The sequence below is a fragment of the Paramisgurnus dabryanus genome, chromosome 10 (genome assembly GCF_030506205.2).
Source record: "Paramisgurnus dabryanus chromosome 10, PD_genome_1.1, whole genome shotgun sequence".
Classification (NCBI taxonomy): Eukaryota; Metazoa; Chordata; class Actinopteri; order Cypriniformes; family Cobitidae; genus Paramisgurnus; species Paramisgurnus dabryanus.
The window spans coordinates 1727437-1751679 of NC_133346.1; the positions used below are offsets into that span (position 1 = coordinate 1727437).

At 37.6% G+C, this 24243-nt stretch overlaps 1 protein-coding gene across 8 annotated transcripts in view; it reads left to right on the plus strand.

Moving 5' to 3' along the window:
- Nucleotides 1-24243, plus strand: part of rasgrf2a (Ras protein-specific guanine nucleotide-releasing factor 2a) — a 32461-nt gene that overhangs the window by 4044 nt on the left and 4174 nt on the right. For 2 of the 8 annotated variants that reach the window (XM_065263791.1, XM_065263797.1), the window contains 22 exons: nucleotides 3011-3117; nucleotides 3362-3509; nucleotides 3587-3676; nucleotides 3777-4030; nucleotides 4152-4231; nucleotides 4327-4520; nucleotides 6487-6596; nucleotides 7114-7232; nucleotides 7510-7670; nucleotides 7910-7976; nucleotides 8091-8227; nucleotides 12029-12111; nucleotides 12223-12471; nucleotides 12692-12784; nucleotides 15987-16390; nucleotides 18138-18263; nucleotides 18567-18723; nucleotides 18821-18878; nucleotides 21988-22100; nucleotides 22236-22296; nucleotides 22397-22500; nucleotides 24127-24211. In XM_065263791.1, coding sequence (XP_065119863.1) covers nucleotides 3011-3117; nucleotides 3362-3509; nucleotides 3587-3676; nucleotides 3777-4030; nucleotides 4152-4231; nucleotides 4327-4520; nucleotides 6487-6596; nucleotides 7114-7232; nucleotides 7510-7670; nucleotides 7910-7976; nucleotides 8091-8227; nucleotides 12029-12111; nucleotides 12223-12471; nucleotides 12692-12784; nucleotides 15987-16390; nucleotides 18138-18263; nucleotides 18567-18723; nucleotides 18821-18878; nucleotides 21988-22100; nucleotides 22236-22296; nucleotides 22397-22500; nucleotides 24127-24211 — 3000 coding nt within the window. Of the gene's footprint in view, nucleotides 1-3010; nucleotides 3118-3361; nucleotides 3510-3586; nucleotides 3677-3776; nucleotides 4031-4151; nucleotides 4232-4326; nucleotides 4521-6486; nucleotides 6597-7113; nucleotides 7233-7509; nucleotides 7671-7909; nucleotides 7977-8090; nucleotides 8228-12028; nucleotides 12112-12222; nucleotides 12472-12691; nucleotides 12785-15986; nucleotides 16391-18137; nucleotides 18264-18566; nucleotides 18724-18771; nucleotides 18879-21987; nucleotides 22101-22235; nucleotides 22297-22396; nucleotides 22501-24126; nucleotides 24212-24243 lie in introns of all 8 variants that reach the window. The other 6 variants (XM_065263800.1, XM_065263802.1, XM_065263815.1 and 3 more) reach the window with 6 other exon arrangements.

Below are 24243 nucleotides of genomic sequence, written 5' to 3' on the forward strand. Positions count from 1 at the left end.
AACTTCATGCGGTGCTGCGCAGACTGATCGATGGCTGACTTGAAGCAGTGCATGCATGCCGGTTAGAAATTTTGTCCAAATTGAGCTGGTGCTAAAGGCATGTGACTGTGACGTATGGTTTTAAAGTACCGCGAGAGCGTTTCGAAAGTAGCCGGCCGGCTCAGTTCTGATAATGACATAGCTCTTCGTGATTGGTCACCTCACTGATGACAACGATCATGTGCATTTCAAGTTTAATCCAACCAGTTTTTATAACAGTTAAAACTCTTTAATATACCTGAATATGTTATATTGTGTCGTAATAAAATAAAAATTAAAAAAGCAAAAGACCAAACTCTTGGTATCTTTACTTTTACCACGCCATTGACGAGCTATCTTGTCAATTAAGAGAAAACATTTGCATGACAAAAACGTGTTCCTGGTGAGGTTTTATGGTTATCTGTAATACTGTGATTAGATGGCGCACTTACCCAATTTATAAAAAAACTGAAGCAAAATAAAATTTATTAATTTTATACTCTGTGTATGTTTTTGATAATTGTTCTGAATCTGATCTCTAACAAAATTCCTTCACAAAAAATCAATTATTTCAGAAGAAAAATACCCATATTTAAGAGTTTTTAAGCAGAGAAAAAATATAGATAGTATGAAAGTTTTTTCCCATTTTGTTTGTTTGTTTATTGTTTGTTTGAAAGCAGAGCATCTTTTATTTCATTTGATATATTTGTATGTTTATATAATTTTTGAAGAAAATGTTCCTGGAAGACATTGGGTCTCATTCACTAAGCATGCGTACGCACAAATTTGTTCGTAAAATGTATGTACATGAAAATGTAATCATGATTCAACAAAACATTTTATATTAAAATTTCTTCTAAATGTTAGCAAAAACGTAAGAACAACTTGCACAATAATCATGAACAAAGAAAATAAACCTATGAAATATGTGTTATATATTTTATATATTTTTTCCTTGTTCATGATTATTGCGTACATGTGGTCTAAGTTACGTTTTTGTATACATTTAAAATAAAATTTAGTATGAAAGTTTTTGTTGAATCATGATTTGTTAATGTTTAAACTTCCGTACACACATTTTACAAAAAAATTGTGCATACGCATGCTTAGTCAATGAGACCCATTTTGTAAAACTTTTGCTGGTGGGCAACTTTTCAAAAAAGGCTGGCGGGGAATGAGTTAATAATTCAGACTTATGTTTCCCGATATTATCAGTCATACAATATAAGCAGCAATTAAAATATTCGACATACAGTGTTTCTGGTTGCAACATTTTATTAAAAGGTTTGTTTTGAACAAATTCTCCATTTAATTCACTTCATTCGTGATAAAAAAGGCAACGCGGCGCACACGTTACGACGGCAAGCAGCAGGTGTCTGACTTGATGGCTTCGTCTTCAACTCCTCCTTCGACTGCAAGCGGCAAACCTTAGCAATCGGTCTGCGCAGTGCCGCATGATCTCAAACACACATGTTGTCTTTTTTCCACATTTGGGGCTCGACATCATCGCAATGCCCTTGCTGTTGGTGCCTGCATCATAAAGTCTGCATTCCTTCTTTTGTGCACAGCATTCAGTTTGACAATTACAAACTGCACTGCTTGTAAATTTATAACTTGCCCAATCGTAACTAAATGCAGTCCCCTACTGAAAAATCAGCTTGTTTTAGCTGGTTTTGCTGGTGTAGCAAGCTGGTCTAGCTGTGTTTTGGTCACTTTTTAAGCTAGTCTAGCTGGACTACCAACTGGAAAACCAGCTGACCCACCAGCATGACCAGCTTTGTCAGGCTGGGAGGACCAGCATAAACCAGCTAGTGCCACCTTAAACCAGATAAAACCAGCTTATGCTGATCTTTTCAGTAGGGTCCTGTCTCCATTTTCTAAACCTGCCTTTTATTTACTGTTGGTTGGTTACTAGATTACCAATACCACCTTTCATTCGCTTGAACAACTTGATGGAAACACACCTAATTTGCATTTGTTTATTTTTGAAAAGATTCGCTTCACGTTTGGATGGAAACCCAGCTATTGAGTCATTTTTAACCCTGCATGTGTTCTGTCCAATATTTCTCATTATGGGTTAAAAATAACTCATTTTGATCATGATGTGCATCAAACCCACAATCCTTTGCACTGCTGACACAATGCTCTACCCATGAGCTACAAAAACAGGAAGCTCCACCTGTGACCATTGTGGTTTTATACATTAAACCGCCTGTTAATACGCCACACACATCATGAAACATCTTTCTGTTTCCCATCTAAGAATAGTTGTAGGGTCAGATTTCTGCTGGACGCGGATGTTTTATGACCACATTTTGAATTTGTGTGCGAAGACCGAAAAAAAAAACACACGCACGCGGAAGTGTGTCGAGAATTATGCAAATTACAACGAAGTATGTGTGAAGCAAGCACCGTTAGTGTAAGCAAAAGAAGATGCGATCTAATGGGATTCTTTTGGGAGATTTTGTGGGTTGGTGAAGCACATTCACATGTATCTGTAGAGCGTTACACTAGCATCTATTGTTAGAGTCGAGTTTAAACGAGGCCTGAGGCTGAAGCGCATTAACAGACAGCACTGCGGTTACATAATCACACACCAGCCATGCATCAGGAAAATACAAGCAAGCCCTTAAGCCTGTGTCCTGTATAAAGCTCTCCGTATCACTGCACCATCTCTTATCTCTAAAACAGGTCCGGGTCAGATTTCACCCAAGATCTAAAAACTGATGTCTGTTAAGTCTATAATGTCATAATGCAAATGTTATTTTCTTTATGCATACATTTTTTATGGTTTTAATGAACTGTATGGTGGGCATGAGATTCATCATTGGACCTAAAAGCTCAAAATCCAATTTCATGTCCACTGATAGTTTTTAATAAATACCCATAAGGTCACGTTAGAGACGCAGTACTGTACTTAGATCAGTTTTACCACTGTGTTTGTTAATATGTGGTCTGGATTGTACGCTGAATCGATTGATGTTTTCCTCAGCATCATTTTCTGGTCATCTTCGGTCACGATGGACAGAAACCTCTGGAGCTGCGGACAGAAGAAGATGCAGACTGCAGTGAGTGGGTGGAGGCCATTCAGCAGGCCAGGTGAAGCAAACCACATTTCACTTTTTCTCTTTGTACGGATCGATAACAAACTAGTTTGCATGTCATGTGCGGTAAATCGGCTTTCGATAATCACAAACAAGACCTCTTTAATGTATCAGATGTTTCTCCGATGAAAATCTCACATTTGTCTCCTCTGGAGATCTTAGCGATATGTGAACATTTCTGAGTTTTCTTGGATTATTTGATGCTGATGTTTCTCTTTGTAAATGTCTCCTGGCACCAGTTACTCCGATCTCATCATCGAGCGGGAAGTTCTCATGCAGAAGTACATTCATCTCGTGCAGATCCTGGAGACGGAGAAGGTGGCCGCCAATCAGCTGAGGACACAACTGGAAGATCAAGATACAGAGATCGAGAGGCTGAAGGCAGAGGTTAGAGGTCAAATCCTAACGTGCATCTCATCTCTAACTCTCCTCCACTGATGTAAATATCTGTTATCTTCTCGTAGATCACAGTTTTGAATAAAGCAAAGGAGAGGATGTTACTGTATCAGTCCAATCAAGAGGAGGAAGATCCGGACATCAAAAAAATCAAGAAGGTATTTGTCATAAGTTTAAGACTTAAGAGAGGATTGGTGTGTGCAGAGCTGTAGGGCGTGAACGTCACCGCACGGGCGTCTTCTGTGTTCGGGTTCGCAGGTGCAAAGTTTCATGCGCGGTTGGCTCTGCCGGAGGAAGTGGAAGACCATCGTGCAGGACTATATCTGCTCGCCTCACGCCGAGAGCATGAGGAAGAGAAACCAGATCGTCTTTAACATGGTCGAAGCGGAGACAGAATATGTCCTTCAGCTGTCCATCCTGGTTAACTGTTTCCTGCGGCCGCTCCGGATGGCGGCCAGTTCCAAAAAACCTCCCATCAGCCACGACGATGTCAGCAGTATCTTCCTTAATAGGTATTACGTTTGAACCAATGATTGTTGTATATGATGTGTAGATTAAAATATCTAGTTTTGTGTTTATCATCCTACTGTGAAAATATAACCTCGTCTCTTTGTGTTTTTCTTTATACGCAAGCGAAACCATAATGTTTCTTCATGAGATATTCCATCAGGGCCTGAAGGCGCGTATAGCCAACTGGCCGACGTTAATTTTAGGTGAGTTTGTATGAATCCAGATCTTACGGCACACTTGAGTCATGCCGTATGTGCACATATGGTTCGTATCTGATAATTGATCTGTTTGTTTTCAGCTGATCTGTTTGACATCCTGCTGCCAATGCTGAACATTTACCAGGAGTTTGTGCGAAACCATCAGTACAGCCTGCAGGTTTTGGCAAACTGCAAACAGAACCGAGACTTTGATAAACTTCTGAAGCAGTATGAAGCCAACGCTGCCTGTGAGGGCAGAATGCTGGAAACTTTCCTTACATACCCAATGTTTCAGGTGAACCTCAAAATGTAGACATATGCATTGCATTGTGGGATAGATCACAGTCAAGTCCCTCGATTTGTTTGTATTTACAACCAGTAAGCGTGTGGTCACACATGAATGGACTTCCATTCATTCACGTATGAAAAGTTTCGCATTTCAAAGTTCAAGTTTGGTGAACTTGTATATTTGTATATTGACAAATAGATGATTGATATATCAAAGCATGACCTTTTCAGGAGGATTCTGAAATGAATAATAATAAAACAATAATAAAAGCAACCAAAACAATACTTTTGCACATTATATCATTTCTGGTTGCTGCAAGGGTCTGCATAGAAATTTTGCATGTTGAAAGTCTAGTGTAAACGGTTTATTCATTTATACTTACCGAAAATGAAGAACAAAAAATGTGCATCAATTGTGTTTTGCTTTTTAGTTTTTTATTCGTTTATGAAGCCACTATAATGTTACATATTTATTGTTATATTTCAGTGCTGTCATATTTTGTGCAGAAAGCTTATTTTGTTGTAAATTTAAAAGCCTGATAACTTTCACTGCAAAAAATTACTTTCTTACTTACTATTTTTTTCTTGTTTTATGTAAAAATATCTAAAAACTCTTAAATCAAGATGCATTGTCCTGAGAAAATAAGTCGTTTTAGAAAAAAATATTAATTTAAATAGATTTGTGCTTAAAACAAGCAAAATAATCTGCCAATGGGATAAGAAAAAAACTGAAACTTTTAAACCATCTTAAATTTTCTAACCTCATTGGCAGGTTTTTTTTGCTTGTTTTAAGTACAAATTCACTTAAATTTGACAAACTAGACTTAGTTTCTTAGGTAATTTTGCTCATCAAGAAAATACATTTTGATTTAAGAATTTTTGTATATTTGTACTGAAAACAAGACAAAAATACTAAGTAAGAAAGTCATTTTTGCAGTGTTCAAAAAAAAAATTTCATCCATTGATCACTGCAAAAAATTATTTTCAAGAAAAAAATTCTTATTATAATGTCTTGATTTTAGTAAAATATCAAAAAATTCTTAAATGAAGATGCTTTTTCTTGATGAGCAAAACGCCCCAAGAAAATAAGTCTAGTTTTAGACCAAAAATATCAAATTTAAGTGATTTTTTGCATAAAACAAGCAAAAAAAATCTGCCAATGGGTGAAGCAAATTTTTCTTGAATGTTTCTTTGAATTTAGTGCTTAAGAAAAATGTTGCTTACCCCATTGGCAGATTTTTTTGCTTTTTTATGCACAAGATCATTTAAATTTGATATTTTTGACTTATTTTCTTGGGTCATTTTGCTCATAAAGAAAAAGCATCTTCATTTAAGAATTTTTTGATTTTTTTACTGAAAACAAGACACAAATACTAAGAACATTCCAAAAATCATTTTTTGCAGTGATTCCCGCATGTTTCTCACGGACACCGCGTGCCAATTTTGTCTTGTTTTCAGTAAAAATATCTAAAAAATCCTAAAATTAAGATGTATTTTCTTGATGCGCAAAATGACCTAGGAAAATAACTCAAGATTTTCTTTAATTCTGCATTCCAAATAACTCGGAAATATTTGAATTCCCATCTCACACTGCATAAAATGACTTTCTTACTTAGTATTTTTTTCTTGTTTTCAACTAAAAATAAATAAAAATTCTAAATTCTCATCAATTTTCTGGATGAGAAAATTTTTGCTTGTTTTAAGCACAAATTTCCTTAAATTTTATATTTTTTGTCTAGAAACTGTAGACTTTTCCCACTCATTTACGACTTTGTGGTTGCAATCACGTATACGTTTATTGCGTAAATACACTATACTGTATCTGACATGATTTGAAAACACTAATAGTGTTCTAGCCAAGGTTATCTGTGTATTTCATGAATATAAAGGATGTGTTGTATAATAGTAAAGCATTCTGAGGATAACCAAGGAGATTTTAGTTTTTTTAATCTTAATTGTTGATTATTATCTAGATTCCTCGCTATATCATCACTCTGCACGAGCTGCTCGCACACACACCTCATGAACATGTGGAGCGCAAGAGTCTGGAATTCGCCAAATCCAAACTTGAGGAACTATCCAAGTGAGTATCAGACAGAATAGACTGCATTTTGTGTTCATGAAAACATTTTGAAAAAATTTTTAACCAAGTAGATCTGGGTCACCACTGACTTCCATAGTAATATTTTTCTTTCCTACTATGGAGGTCAATGGTGCCCCAGATACAGGTTTGGAAAAACTTGAGGAGAAGTAAATGACCATTTAAAATATCACTTTAATGACTTTGAAAGTAATCCTATTTATCTCGAGTAAAGTCATTTAAACTGTGACGTCAGAAAAGTGTTTTTTCTACAAAATATCAAACACGGCGTTCAGTGGGAACGTTCTGTCTATGGAAAACAAAGCTTTTAAATGCAAACAACATAATTAACATTCATGAAAACAAAGATCACACTTTCTTTCACGGTGGAATATTGACCAATTCACATGTTAATTTATTCATACATCCAACCAGTAGAGATGTAGTTTGTTTTATTTGATCATTTGCTTTGTCGTCTGTAACTGAGATGAGACAAATGCATGGTTTTTTTTGTTCTCAGAATGATGCACGATGAAGTGAGTGACACCGAAAACATCCGGAAAAATCTTGCGATTGAGCGAATGATCGTGGAGGGCTGTGACATTCTGCTCGACACCAGTCAGACGTTTGTACGACAAGGTGAGACACATTTCGTTATTTGACAGTCATCTGGTTATTTTCAGGGTGTGAAGGAGCAGATATAGATAGACTTTGTATTATTCGGCTTATGATTATTTTTAAAAGTTTATTTCGGGTATGTCAGTAAACTCGTGACTTGATCGTTTGGCCCACTGAGCAACAGGAACCTGTTATCTGTTCACATGTCTTTTTTCAGTGGTTCAAAAAATATTTCTTCCAGTGTTTTATTTGTCGATATATCTCTGTTGTAAGCTGATGTGTGTGTTTTCTTCTTCAGGTTCTCTGGTTCAGCTTCCCTCCATTGAGAAAGGTAAACTGAGTAAAGTGCGTTTGGGTTCACTGTCTCTGAGAAAGGAGAGCGAACGGCAGTGTTTCCTGTTTACTAAACACTTCCTCATCTGCACCCGGACCTCCAGTGGAAAACTGCACCTGCTCAAAGTGAGCCGGCCCATGACAAAAACATTTATTTGTTTTTCTTTTAGTAAAATGCATGCATAAATAGAACAGAAGGGTCACCATATAGTGTTACTCTCCTAATAGTCTCAAATGAAAGAGAGACATAAAAGCTCAAGTTCAAGTTTGTAAAAGAAAAATCATTTAAATCCAGTCATTGGACATAAATTTCCCTTCATCTATTTTCTTTATAACAAGGTGCATGTTGTTTTTCTCAACTATAGCAAGGAGGCACGTTGTCTCTTATCGAGTGTGGACTGATCGAGGAGGTGGACGCCAATGATGAAGACTGTAAGTGTGATGTTTGCAGATGTCAGAAAAAAAATAACCTGCTCATACTTTACCCAATATAATTAATAAATATAAATATGAATAACTGTTTTTGTTTTTGTTTCTGTTCTTTAGATAATGCTGCCGTTCAGGGATTTAACCATCTGGAGTTTAAAATCGTGGTTGAGCCGGCTGATGGTCCATCATTTACAGTCACTCTGCTGGCACCGTCTCGACAGGAGAAAGCTGCGTGGACCAGTGACATCAGCCAGGTAAGACACACTGTACATCTTTGTGCTGTTCTTACTCATAATATGCTTGTGCTGACACAGACGTTTACTTTTTTTGACCTAGAATAGATTTTGCACTAAACATTTCATGAGGTTGTCTTTGTTATATTTACATCTGTGCATTATGGCATATGTTTTTTTCTTATCCAATACTTCCTCCTCTCTTTTCAGTAACAAACCCATGGCTTTAGTGTTTCTCATACTGTTGAGCTACAGGAAAGCTGGCTTATTTGCATTAACAAAAATAGACTTAACTGACTTTTCTGAAAAGGTTTGAGCGGCCTTTTAAACAGTTTGCTTTAGGGATCGAATGCACATTTTCATGCTGATAAACATAGACAGACAGATATATACATAGACAGACAGACAGACAGACAGTAAATACATAGGCAAACATATACATAGACAGACAGACAGACAAATATATACACAGACAGACAGACAGACAGACAGACAGAGTCATATATACATAGACAGACATATATATACATAGACAGACAGACAGACAGACAGACAGTAAATACATAGGCAGACATATACATAGACAGACAGACAGACAGACAAATATATACACAGACAGACAGACAGACAGAGTCATATATACATAGACAAACAGATATATACATAGACAGACAGACAGACAGACAGACAGTAAATACATAGGCAGACATATACATAGACAGACAGACAGACAAATATATACACAGACAGACAGACAGACAAATATATACACAGACAGACAGACAGACAGAGTGATATATACATAGATAGACAGATATATACATAGACAGACAGACAGACAGTAAATACATAGGCAGACATATACATAGACAGACAGACAGACAAATATATACACAGACAGACAGACAGATTGATATATACATAGACAGAAAGACAGACAGACAAATATATACACAGACAGACTGACAGATATACACATAGACAGACATATACATAGACAGAAAGATATATACATAGAGAGACAGACGACAGAGATATACATAGACAGACAGACAGACAAATATATACATAGACAGATAGACAGATACATAGACAGACAGACAGACAGACAAATATATACACAGACAGACTGACAGATATACACATAGACAGACATATACATAGACACAAAGATATATACATAGAAAGACAGACAGACAGAGATATACATACATAGACAGACAGACAGACAGACAGACAAATATATACATAGACAGATAGACAGATACATAGACAGACAGCCAGACAAATGTATACATAGACAGACAGACAGACAGACAAATGTATACATAGACAGACAGACAGACAAATGTATACATAGACAGACAGACAGACAGACAGACAGACAGACATATCCATAGACAGACAGACAGATACATAGATAGACAGACAGACATATCCATAGACAGACAGACAGATACATAAACAGACAGACAGACAGATACATAGACAGACAGAGAGATATATACATAGACAGACAGACAGACAGACAGACAGACAGACAGACAGACAGATACATATACAGACAGACAGATATATCCATAGACAGACAGAGAGATATATCCATAGACAGACAGACAGACAGATATATACATAGACAGACAGACAGACAGACAGACAGACAAATATATACATAGACAGATAGACAGATACATAGACAGACAGCCAGACAAATGTATACATAGACAGACAGACAGACAAATGTATACATAGACAGACAGACAGACAGACAAATGTATACATAGACAGACAGACAGACAGACAGACAGATACATAGACAGACAGACAGACATATCCATAGACAGACAGACAGATACATAGACAGACAGACAGACAGACAGACAGATACATAAACAGACAGACAGATACATAGACAGACAGACAGACAGATATATACATAGACAGACAGACATATACATATACAGACAGACAGATATATCCATAGACAGACAGAGAGATATATCCATAGACAGACAGACAGATATATCCATAGACAGACAGAGAGAGATATACATAGACAGACAGAGAGACAAATATATACATAGACAGATAGACAGATACATAGACAGACAGACAGACAGACAAATATATACACAGACAGACTGACAGATATACACATAGACAGACATATACATAGACAGAAAGATATATACATAGAGAGACAGACAGACAGAGATATACATAGACAGACAGACAAATATATACATAGACAGATAGACAGATACATAGACAGACAGCCAGACAAATGTATACATAGACAGACAGACAGACAAATGTATACATAGACAGACAGACAGACAAATGTATACATAGACAGACAGACAGACAGATACATAGACAGACAGACAGACATATCCATAGACAGACAGACAGACAGATACATAGACAGACAGACAGACAGACAGACAGATACATAAACAGACAGACAGATACATAGACAGACAGACAGATATATACATAGACAGACAGACAGATACATATACAGACAGACAGATATATCCATAGACAGACAGAGATATATCCATATACAGACAGACAGATATATCCATAGACAGACAGAGAGAGATATACATAGACAGACAGAGAGAGATATACATAGACAGACAGACAGACAGATATATCCATAGACAGACAGAGAGAGAGATATACATAGAAAGACAGACAGACACATAGACAGACAGACAGACAGACAGACATATACATAGACAGACAAACAGATAAATACATTGATAGGCAGACAGACACATGGACAGACAGACAGATATATACATAGACAGACAGAGAGATATATACATAGATAGACAGACAGACAGACAGACAGACAGATACATATACAGACAGACAGATATATAGATAGACAGGCAGACAGACAGATACATATACAGACAGACATATATATAGATAGTTAGACAGACAGACAGATACATATACAGACAGACAGTTATATACATAGACAGACAGACAGAGAGATATATACATATACAGACAGACAGACAGATATATGCATAGACAGACAGATACACAAACAGACAGATAGATACATAGACAGCCAGACAGACAGATATATGCATAAACAGACAGACAGATACATAGACAGGCAGACAGATACATAGACAGACAGACAGACAGATACATAGACAGGCAGACAGACAGACAGACAGATACATATACAGACAGACAGATATATCCATAGACAGACAGACAGAGAGATATATACATATACAGACAGACAGACAGACAGATATATGCATAGACAGACAGATACACAAACAGACAGATAGATACATAGACAGACAGACAGACAGATATATGCATAAACAGACAGACAGATAAATACATAGACAGACAGACAGACAGATACATAGACAGGCAGACAGACAGACAGACAGATACATATACAGACAGACAGATAAATACATAGATAGACAGACAGTCATATATAGATAGACAGATAGATTCATAGACAGACAGATACATAGACCGGCAGACAGACAGACAGGCAGACCGACAGACAGACAGATAAATACATAGATAGACAGACAGACAGACATATATAGACAGACAGGCAGACTGACAGACAGACAGACAGACAGACATATAGTGTAATCAGTAGCATGATCAATTTCTATCTATTAAAACATTCCGATGTACAGTAGAGATGAAAAACTGTTGAATAATATCAGTACATACATTTGTTGATATGTTTTGTGTCCTTAGTTTTCTCTTTTACACTTCAAACTGAGAATTAATTTCTGTTGTCGTTGTTTTTTTCTGTCATGACAGTGCATTGACAACATTCACTGTAATGGCCTAATGACCAGCGTGTTTGAGGAAAACTCTAAAGTCACTGTGCCTCACATGATCAAGTAAGATTCAACTTCACTTACATTCACATTCATTCATTCAACTTATTAGTTTGTTTATATTTCACGTCAATGTGTAAAATAAACTCGCTCATACATGAATATCATACACAGATCTGATGCCCGGCTGCACAAGGACGATGTTGATATTTGTTTCAGCAAAACGTTAAACTCGTGCAAGGTCCCACAGATCCGTTATGCCAGCGTGGAGAGACTTCTGGAACGACTGACAGACCTGCGCTTCCTTTCCATCGACTTCCTCAACACCTTCCTGCACACGTATCGAATCTTTACCACTGCTGCCGTGGTGATGGACAAACTGGCCGACATCTACAAGAAACCTTTCACGTCTATACCCGTCAGGTGACAGCCGAGATCTTCCTGTCCTGATGTTTGATATTTAAAGCGTGTGACTTTTCAAACAGGTCCCAACCTCTTTCTATAAGTAAACACGTGTACACTAACACATGCATACTAACATGTTTGTATCCATCTTTGTATATTGTTTGCGGTCCTTAAAACTCACTGTCTTCCCCTGATCCTCCCACAATCCTCTTGTTTCCTTCACTGCTGTCACTCACAGGGTTCAGTATCATTCATCTGACCGTTTGTCCATCACCTCCATCTGTCCAGACTACAGTCTGAAGATCACAAGACTCGCGCTGGATCAGTCCAAGTAACTCATCGCTCGTCTGTGACTCACTCAGCCTTGTTTCCTATTTCATGTTTATGAAATAATTTAATTATTTTAGTTTTTTATGAGCATTTTCTCTGTAATCCTTCATATTAAACTTTAACTTTGGCGTCTACAGTATATGTACAGTGAGGCCTGCTATTTTGCAAGTTCTCCCACTTAGAAATCATGGAGGGGTCTGAAATTGACATAGTAGGTGCATGTCCAGAATATATATATATATACATACATATACATATATATATATATACTTACTGTATAACTTGTGTTTGTCGGACTGAGTCGCACATAAAATCACTAATAATTATCTTGCTTCATAAGTCAAAGCTTGATTATAAACATGACCCGCCACATTTACATAAACTGACTGATTTTCTAGCCATGAACTGCCCACTTACCGGACTCACATTACAGCATTTTTTTTTTTTTTGGTCGATTATAAGGTCTGCTTGAAGCACACACACCAGGAGATTTCAAAAGGTCTGTCATGCACCTCTGTCTCTCCGATTTAAAATCCTAAATATCAAACATGTTTGATATAATCGGGGTGGCTCTGATTTGTTTGCGAGCAGATCAGGAGGTGTAAAGGCCCATGTATACGTCCGTTTTTTGCACAGCCTTGCAAAGTATACTTCATTTGACTCGTACAGGTACACCAGTGTTAAATGCATGCGCATTGCGACAAATTGCAATACCTCTCTTGGCCTGTTTATTACATACTGTACTCCTGTATGCGCATGCATGACCTGCACATACAAAGTACAACAGCATGCGTAAAAAGTATGCCCAGGCCTTAAGATTTAATCTGTAAATGTCATTACACACCACAAATTACATAATAATCTAAGTCAAACATTGGAGCCGATTGAGGTTCTGGACTAAAAAGGGAAAAATCGGGATAAATTCAGAATGAAAATTACTTTAGTGTGAACCCGTCATTAGAAAAAAACAAAGATTAGATAGCTCTGACAAAAAGGTAAATGTGTATAAATTGAATGTTTCGGAAGGACTGTGACTGTGTAAAAGCATAAAAACTAGCTATGGTATCCGGTTTAATCTCTACAGTGTAAATGTTTTGGTTGGGCTGGGTTTTCCATTTACATGGTACATCAAGTAAACTTTAATTAAAAAATCCTCTCTTCACTGATTTTGTCATTAAAATGTGTGTTACAGAAAGACACTAGCTCTTAGCGAGGAAATTTAGCACCATTTATGTCAATCATTTTTTGCACTGTAGCGAAAGTCCATAGGCATTTTTAGTACCTAAACCTTAAAGTCCAATGGGTCTCATTCACTAATAATTGTGTACGTTTTTTTGTATTTATACCACACTTAAACTTCTCATGAAAACTTTCAGCCTAATTCACACGGCAAAAAAAGATTTTCAAGAAAAAAATGTGTTAGTATTTTGTTTTCAGTAAAAATATCAAATAATTCTTAAATTAAGATGCTTTTTTTGATGAGCAAAATGACCCAAGAAAATAAGTACACCAGAATTATCAAATTTAAGTGATTTTGTGCATAAAACAAGCAAAAAAATCTTGATCATTTTTCTTAAACACTAAATTCAAGAAAAATTCAAGAAACATTTGCTTGCCACTTTGGCAGATTTTTTGCTTTTTTATGCACAAAATCACTTAAATTTGATATTTTTGGTCCAAAAACTAGACTTATTTTCTTGGGTCATTTTGCTCATCAAGAAAAAGCATCTTGATTTAAGAATTTTTAGATATTTTTTCTGAAAACAAGATGAAAATACTAAGAAAATATTTTCTTGAAAATAATTTTTTGCATTGCACTCATGAACGTTGGTGAATTTGGAGTTTTCTACATGAGCGGACGCGTGCACAAGGTTGGCAATTTGCATAAACCACGCCCAATCTAGCTCCATATAAGGGCTTTTCGCAGCGCTATGCTGGTCCAAAGAAAATTTTAGAGCAAATGTAAATGTTTGTCACAAAAGCAAAAAAGCTAAAAATCCATACTCATATTTATTAGTAATTTATAAGTAATATTCAGTAATGCTTTGCATTTTTGATTTGGGAGGTTTTGCTCTCGCTGAAGGAAGCCAGTGCTTTGTGTCTTCTAGAGTAATGTTTAAGTATTGGATGTGATAAAAAAAGACATTTATTAACTCTTACCCCACCATATCTCATCAATTAAGAGAAAAAAGTGTTCCTGATGAATTTTTATATTACTTTGCAATACCACATTTATCCACTAGATGCACTTACACAATTTATAAAAAAACTGAACAAAAAAAATGATTTACTAATTTTAAACTCTGTGTATGTTTTGATAATCATTCGGAATCTGATCTCTAACAAAATACCTTCACGAAAATGCAATTATTTAGCTTTTTGCTAATTTTTAAATTTTTAAAAGTTATTATTTAAAGTTTAAAAAGTTAAAGTTTTTTAAGTTATTTAAAGTTAGTATTTAAAAGTTTATAAGCAGAGAAAAAAATAAAGATAGTTTTTTATGCTTTTTATTGTTTGTTTGAAAGCAAAGGGTCTGTTCTTTCATTTGATATATTTGTATGTTTATATATTTATAGAGAAAAAATTCCTGGGAGACATTTTGTGAAACTTTTGTGAAAATCGCAAAAATTGCTGGCGGCAACTTAAAAAAAAATGTCTGGCAGGGAATTAGTTAATATGACAGAGACGTCATCTGTTTCTAAAATAAAACAGACAGGAGATCAAGTGATTGACATTTAGACTTCTCATTACGTTTACATTAGACATTAAGGAGACGCTTTCATATAGAGATTTAAAATGTAAGAAAGGAAAGTTTAAAGATTTTTTACCATTATACCATTTACCTTCTTTATATGTGTAGTAAAAATAAGTAGGCTATAATAATGTATAATATCCTCTGTATAATAGAAATATATAATAATGTAAGTGTTTTATCAACATTATTACATACATTATAATTATAGCCTAGTATTTTATTATAGCATACGTGATTATTGCGTAACTGTGGTATTTGTTGTTTTTAAATTTTTGTATAAATTTGAATACAAAAGGTTTTGTTGAATCATGTAAACGTCCGTACACACATCTCATGCACAAATTTATGCGTACGCATGCTTAGTGAATGAGACCCATTATTGGTATTTCTAGAATTGTACGCGAGGTAATATTCATTTATTAACATGTTTTTGTCTTTGATGGTCCAGGTCCCTTGAACTTTTCTTCGCCACAAACCAGGGCCCATGGAGTGGAGAGCACCTAAACAACAAATCCCCGCGGCTGTCACGCAAGTTCTCGTCTCCTCCGCCCGTATCTGTCCCGTCCCGTACGGCTTCCCCAATCCAAGCCCGCAAACTTTCCCTCAGTTCTGCTGTGGGCTGTAGGGGTGGAGCCCTGGACCTGTCGACGGCCACGTCCTCCGCATCCGGCAGCCCGACGTCCACCTATAACCCCCTCATCTCCTCCCCCCCTCCCACCTGTACCAAGGCCCCTCTGGACCTCAGCCGGGGTCCCAGTTCTCCCGAGCTCGCATCCACCACTCCGGACGAGGGCGGGGACCTGCCACGTATAGACGCCTTCTGCGGGAAGCTGCGGAGGAGTATTCGTAGAGGTGAGATCAATACTGCTGACCCGTCTTGGCCACTCCCTTTACAGCATCGTTTCTGAAATTTGTTCACACAGGACGCTTTCCGTGAATGTAACAGCAATGTTACTAGGTCCCCTTTACAGGAATGATCCCAGAACATTAACAAGATGTGTTTGTGTTTGCCAATTTTACGGAAATTTTCTGGGATCAAAGTGCTGTGTGAATGGTGTTCGAATGAGCGTCTTTGTTTTGTTTTTGTGTTGTTATTTGTGTTGTATTATAATACATTAAATCATTTCCACAAGAGTTTTCACACAGGTCTATTTATTAAAGCTGCAATTCGTAACTTTTTCAGTTAAAAATAAACAAAAATCAGTTGAGTAAATACATAAAAAAATTGTCTTACCCTGATTCACAACGATAAGCTTATAATAATGATTTATAATTTACTTGCTTGAATTTGAATTTGGCAGAAAACTTTATTGCGTGATTATGTCACGTACATAAACAGAAAAAAGAAGACCCGGCTACTATATCTATAAAGTTAACCTTTAAAGTGATCTATAATGCAACAATTATTATTATTATATATATATATCACGTACACACCAAACGTGAAGCATCACGTTCTTCGCTCTAGATTACTCACAGTATTTACCTTGGTGGCATGTACATTTTTATATTTAAAGTTTAATATTTTCAATTTGCGCAAAGACGCGTTTGAGACGAATAGTGTGTGTTTTCGCTGCAATTGTGCAGCCATATTCACATAATTTGCATCGCCCCACTTGAGTTTGCGTCTATTCACGTCTTTGCAGTGACTTTGTATGTAATCTACTTGCGCAAATTGAATTTGCGTTTCGTATATGCCCCATTAGAATTAAAAAGTGAACGTGACAGAGCTCAAAGAGTTAATATCAGCAGGGCTTTTCACCATTTAAAGGTTGATTAAATACTGGAGCAGATGTGACTTTTTCCTTTGAACAGGTTAGACATCAGTAGCGTACGGAGCAACGTATGAACTATCGTGAGCACATGAAACTAAACTTTAGGTTTATTGTTACTCCAATGTCACCTTATGCTGCGTTTACAACAGCCGCGGTAGAGGCGTGAAGCGCGAGTGATTTCAATGTTAAGTCAATGTGAAGACGCGTTGACGCGCGTCTGGAGGTCTCGCGCGGATGGCGTGAATTGAGCGCCTAGCGCGGTACACGCGAATGGTGCTTTTTGTGCATTTTGCGTTTGATACAAATTTACGGCTGACGCCCGAGTTGAAATATTTTAACTTTGAAATTTGTGCCGCGTTAACCAATCAGGAGCCTGCTTGCTGCTGTGGCGGCAGCTTCGCCCGGAGTCACTCATTCAACCTGAAGGAACGCTTGATATTGTCCATAAGCAGTCACCCGGAGCTATACGACACAAGTTCTTATTTCTAAGAACTTTTCTATAGAGAATAAAAAGGGCCTCGCTTGGAAGAGTGTCAGTGATGACATCGGGGAAGCTGGTAAGTTGTAATACACATTTCACTTTTGAGTAACGTGACGTTTATTTTTATGATATACTTCTGTCATGTCGAAGTATAATGACAGATCTGCTCTGATGCAGTGATCACAGACACAGGGAAAGCATAATACCACAAATAACGACAATATAATGTTTCAAATAGAGGTGGGGAAAGCGAGACAAAAGTAACGAATTGCAGCTTTAATAATAATAGATGCACATCACCTAAATTCAAAAGATCACTGAGATTGTATGATGGTCCTGACAGCTGTTCTGGAGTCAGTGTCATTGGACAAGTTCATTCCCGAGACGCCCGTGTCGAGTGAGACTGGAGATCTGTCACCCTGCCGATCTCCATCCACACCACGACACCTGCGCTGCAGACAGCCAGCAGGTACCATCTGCTTTCATCTCAGATTCTCAGGGATTATTTTAAGCATTGACCTTAAATACATTAAATCAGTGTGTGGATAGATGTATTTTAAAGGAGTTTGTTCCTTTAAGTTCACTTTTATTTTTATTTGCTTTGTATGTAAATGTGGTTGACCTCTATGGCATATTTCACGCTGTCATTTATCAGGTGTTGCAATGAAAAAGTTATTAAATCCAATGAGATCCAATGATTTTTAGGTGAACTGTTTCTTTAATGTGCTTGTTGTTGTGTTTGAAACATTAAAATTTGTTTGTCTTCTGATAGGTCAGTCTCCTGATAACAACCGCTGTTCCGTCTCTCCGGCCTCCGCGTTCGCCATCGCCACAGCCGCGGCTGGACACGGCAGCCCGCAAGGTCAGACGACACAGATCGCTTCAGACGGCTCACACGATCTCCTACGGCCTTTGGTTATGATCCCGCTGTGAGAAAAATACACACTCACAGTATTCCCCTGCTTTCCTTTATTCAGGTTTTAACAACCAAGAGAAATCGTACGACAAAGAGTTTCTCATCCGCAGGGCTGCCACCAACAGGGTTCTCAATGTCCTGCGCCATTGGGTTTCCAAGCACTCGCAGGTTTGTGTGACTGCCATCTTTTCCAGCCCTGACACTCTCTTCCATCTGCTCTCCACTGATTTATTACTCATAACATCTCACATAGAGGACAAAACTATATTGGTCACTCTATATCAGGGGTTTTTAAACTGTGGGTTGTGAAACTTGTGACCCACTCGTGAGTCGCACAGTGAGATAACGTGCATCGTCACTTGGCTGTTGATATAATATACCATCATGTATTTTGGTATTGCAATTAACCTTTTAAAAATAAAAAAATATAAACTACCCTTCTAAAAGAAAACAAATGTGGGTTTTGACCATTTTTCCATTAGAAAATATTGTGTTGGGTCCTGAGAAATTATGAGGATTATACCGGTTTATATATTATTATCTCTTTTATATTCCCCAGCAAGCAATGTTTGGCAGACATCTTGGCTAAAACAAGGCAAAATTGAGGCTGTCACTTAACATTTAATAGATGTCTAATATATGAAAGCAAATAAATGATAGCAAACAGCTTGTAATCACTTTTGACTTGCTAACATGATAAAATATCAGACATCTCAAGTTATTTAGGCGAAAAACGACATGTAACCAAATTCATTAAGTGTGTTACTCGTAGCCGCCCGGACTATATCGGCTTTAGATTTAAAGGTGCAATGTGTACATTTTAGCAGCATCTACCTTTCAAAGCACATAGAGAAGCTACGGTGGCCGTCACAGGACAAAGATGTCGTCGTCTGACTGTGCATTCACATCAGACATGAATGAAGCGAATAAATCATGCTATTCACTTGTAGGTGGATGCTTGGACATTTTGAGTTAACTCACTTCATTCGCGCATGAAATGTGCGTCATTCGCCGTGAAATTTGCGTCATTTGCGCATGAAATTCAAACGCGAATACAATCAATTTGTTGACGCTCAACGTGTCATTCTGGCTAAACCTGCCATTCAGGCTAAACATGTCATTACGGCTAAACCTGGCTTTAGGGTTAAACACGCCATTCAGACTAACATGCCTTTCGGGCTGAATGCGGCATTTGCGCTAAACGTGTCACTTGGACTAAACACGCCATTCGGGCTAAACGCGCCATTCGGGCCAATTGTGCCATTCAGGCTAAACATGGCATTACGACTAAACGCGGCTTTAGGGTTAAACACGCCATTTAAACTAACATGCCTTTCGGGCTGAATGCGGCATTTGGGCTAAACGTGTCACTTGGACTAAACACGCCATTCGGGCTAAACGCGCCATTCGGGCTAATTGTGCCATTCAGGCTAAACATGGCATTACGACTAAACGCGGCATTCGGGCTAAACGCGCCATTCGGGCTGAAGGTGTCATTTAGGCGACTTTCAGGCTAAATGCAGCATCCGGGCTAAATGCGCCATTCGGGCTAAATGCGTCATTCGGGCTAAACTCGCCATTCGGGCTACATGCGCCATTCGGGCTACATGCGCCATTCGAGCTAAACGCATCATTCGAGCTAAACGCGCCATTCGGGCTAAACATGCCATTCAGGCTAAACGCAGCAATCGGGCTAAACGCGCCATTCGGGCTGAAGATGTCATTTGGGCGACTTTCAGGCTAAATGCAGCATTCGGGCTAAATGTGCCATTCGGGCTAAATGCGCCATTCGGGCTAAATGCGCCATTCGGGCTAAATGCGTCATTCAGGCTAAATGCGTCATTCGGGGTAAATGCGCCATTCGGGCTAAATGCGCCATTCGGGTTAAATGCGTCATTCGGGCTAAATGCGTCATTCGGGCTAAATGCGCCATTCGGGCTACATGCGTCATTCGAGCTAAACGCGGCATTCGGGCTAAACGCGCCATTCAGGCTAAACATGGCATTACGGCTTAACGTGGCATTCGGGCTAAACGCTCCATTCATGCTATCACATCATTGGCGCTAAGCACATTATTCGCGCTAAATGTCATTTCCGTGTTTTGAGCCGCATGATGTCTAATTGCGTCTTTGCATTGACTTAACATGTAAATTACTCGCGCTTATTGCTTCATTCGTGTCTGGTGTGAACGCAAAAATTAATTAATTTAAAAGTAATGTGTGTTACTAAGGACTTCATTTGGACAACTTTAAAGGCAATTTTCTCAATTTTTATAATATTTTTTCAGATTATTAAATAGTTGTATCTCAGACAAATATTGTCTTATCCTGACAAACCAAGTATAGCATGATGTATAAATCTCAATGATATATAAATCTTAATAATAAAAATTTACCTTTATAATCACATAGTTAGCATTTGCCATTGTTTTTTACATTCTGTGAATGACCCGATTACAACAGATTTCTGAGAAACCAGCTGAGAATCACAGTTTATGTGACACAGCCTCGCACCTCTGTAGTTCAGTCCCTGTCACACCTGCTTTACACTGCAGTCCTTCACTGAACTTAATAGTGGCTGCGCTAAATGTCACCAGACACCCACAGAGCCCCTGAGGGCCGAATCTTGTGTTTACCCAGTCACCCTCATCCACACAGATGTCCTTTTTGCTTTTACTCTCTAATGCAGGTGGTTCATTTATTGGAGAAATGTTTTAATCTATGCTTACAAAAAGTGTTTTATCCAAGTGTTTTTGTGTAGTATAGACCCTAACTGTGGATTCACACCAGTCGCGGAAGAGGCGGCAAAAACGCGTGAACCGCGTCCAGTTTGCCGCTTGAACATTTTGAGTTTACTCGCTTAATCCGCGCTTGAACGCCGCGCGTGAAATTCTAGTCATTCGAGAAATTCACGCGGAAATCCGCGTCATGGGAGGGGCTTCTGCGACTCCGCGGAGACTACACCACTCCGCTCGCTTCCTGTAATCACGTCACTACTACAGCAAGCTCCTGATTGGTTAACGCGCCGCGGAATTCCGCCAAAGTTCAGATTTTTGAACTCGCGCGTTTCCCGCGGCAACGCTCAATTCGCGCGGAACGCCCCGCGCCTTGTACCGCGCCGCAGGATGCCTAATCGCGTGTTTGCATTGACTTAACATGTAAATCATCCGCGCTTGCCGCCTCTTCCGCGGCTGGTGTGAATCCACAGTAAAACTGTCAGATTTTGGGTCATTTGTGTCAGTATAACTGTGTGTGTTTTGTTGTTTTGTGATTTTCAGGATTTTGAGATGAATGCAGAGTTGACGACGGCTGTGATCTCTCTCCTGGAGGAGGTGCTCAGAGATCCTGATCTACTTCCACAGGAACGGAAAGCCACGGCAAACATACTAAAGTAAAACACACTCATCGACAACCACTACATGATGGAAAGACATTGTCAATAAAATTGACGTCTGTTCAAAAATGTATATCTGAGTGAAGTTAATCAAGAGTTTCATGGGTTAATAATGCTTGTGTTATTCCTCAGCGCTCTTTCTCAGGATGATCAGGACGACTCGCAGCTGAAGATTGAAGACATCATGCAGATGGTGAGAATCTCTCAGTGTCTTTACACCTCATATACTGTAACACACATACACGTGTTGAGCTCTGTTGTATAACTCGCATCCATGTGTGTGTGTTTTTCAGTCGGAGTGTCCGAGGAATGAATGCTTTGAGTTGCTCTCAGCTATGGAGGTTGCTGAACAGATCACACTGTTGGATTATATAGTTTTCCGGAATATTCCATATGAGTGAGTCTACAGGAATATTTGATCCTAGCACAGACAAACTGCTCATAGTTTAAAACAGAAAATTTATTTTTATATAAACATAAAACCACAGAAAATCTCATAAAATGTATAAAAAATATACGGTACATAAAGCCTATAAATAAATAAATATAGCCCGGAAAAAAATTAAGAGACCACTCCAGTTTTGACTTTAATCATCATTTCTAGATGTATTGTGATAATTTCAGTCCAGTGTCTGTTGAATTTCAATAAAACAAAACCTCAGGAATGACATAATATCACTCAACATCAAATAAAAAAGACTGAGAGGCAAGACCCATGAAAGATCTGACTAGACATTGAACTGACTTTTAAAATATTAGTATGGTGTTATTGAGAAATGAATTTGAACTTGTTTTCTCTGCAGTATTGAAGATTCGAAAACACTGCATCTTTTTTTGTTATTTTGACCATGTTTTCCCTATTTCCCCATTTCATTTTACTTAAACACATATTTATAAATAGTAAATTCAGAAAAACTAAAAAATGGTCTCTTTATTTTTTTTTCACAGCTATATTTGAAGAAAAATTTTTTTCATTTTTTAAAACTAGGGCTGGGCGATATTGACCAAATTCGCTAGATATCTCTGAATAAAAGTTAACATGTAAGTAAAAGCCTCATGTGAGATGTCACAAACACCTTTATTAAAGATGAAAATGATAAAAATAAAGATTTCAACTTTTATCTTATTTAAAAAATAAGAACTGCTTACCTGGTAGCCATCTTGAGTGTCACAGTCAATTATGTCCCTTACAACCAATTTTTTTTTTTTTTAAATGTTAGTTCATTGAGGGCTTAAGCAATGATTGAAAATTGTTGCAGAGAATGAGAAAATTGGTCTTGGTCACATTTATATTCCTTATTATTGTCACTACATTTACCAATGAAAACCAAATACCACCTGTTTCTTTACTGTAAATGTTTCTAGTATAACATGCACTGAAGCTTTTTATTTTTTAGATTTTTTAATTCTAATATGTCAAAGAATCCAAATCCAGTCATGGACACATTGCGGTAATGACAATTCCCCTTAAATGTGGAAAAAACAACAAAATTGGTTTGTATGATGTCATTTGAAATCATGTGCAAAATAGTACAAAAAGAGATGTTTGCTTCTTATTTTGATACTCATACTTTGCATTTACTTTTTTTTATCAAAATGTTTCATGACACCTGATAATTTTCTAATTTCATGAGAATCACCCAGATAAGCTTGTTGGAAATACATTTTTGACAGAGCCTTTGTTTATATGGGAGAAGGGTCATATCAGACCAAATGGATATAAACAGTGTTGTCTCATCCCGTATCCCACTTGAAGAAAATACAGTTATATTACCAAAACTCGATATACTGCCAAAGTCTTAAGAAATTTGCTGCCCTGTTCGCAACTCCTCCAGGTCTTTGTTACAGCATGACCTGTCATATACTGTGCAAAATCCCTCCCCCAGATGATGTAATTCTATAATGGACGCATCTTGTTACTATTAAATATCTTTAATACCACCCAGCCTTATTTCAAACTATTGTGAAATTCCTGTTGGTGTTTTACTTTTGTACTCAAGTTTTTACAAATGCCACTTTTCAGAGAGTTTCTGGGTCAGGGCTGGATGAAGATGGACAAAAATGAAAGAACGCCATACATTATGAAGACAAGTCAACACTTCAACGATGTAAAAATCATCAACATTAAACAAACAAACGT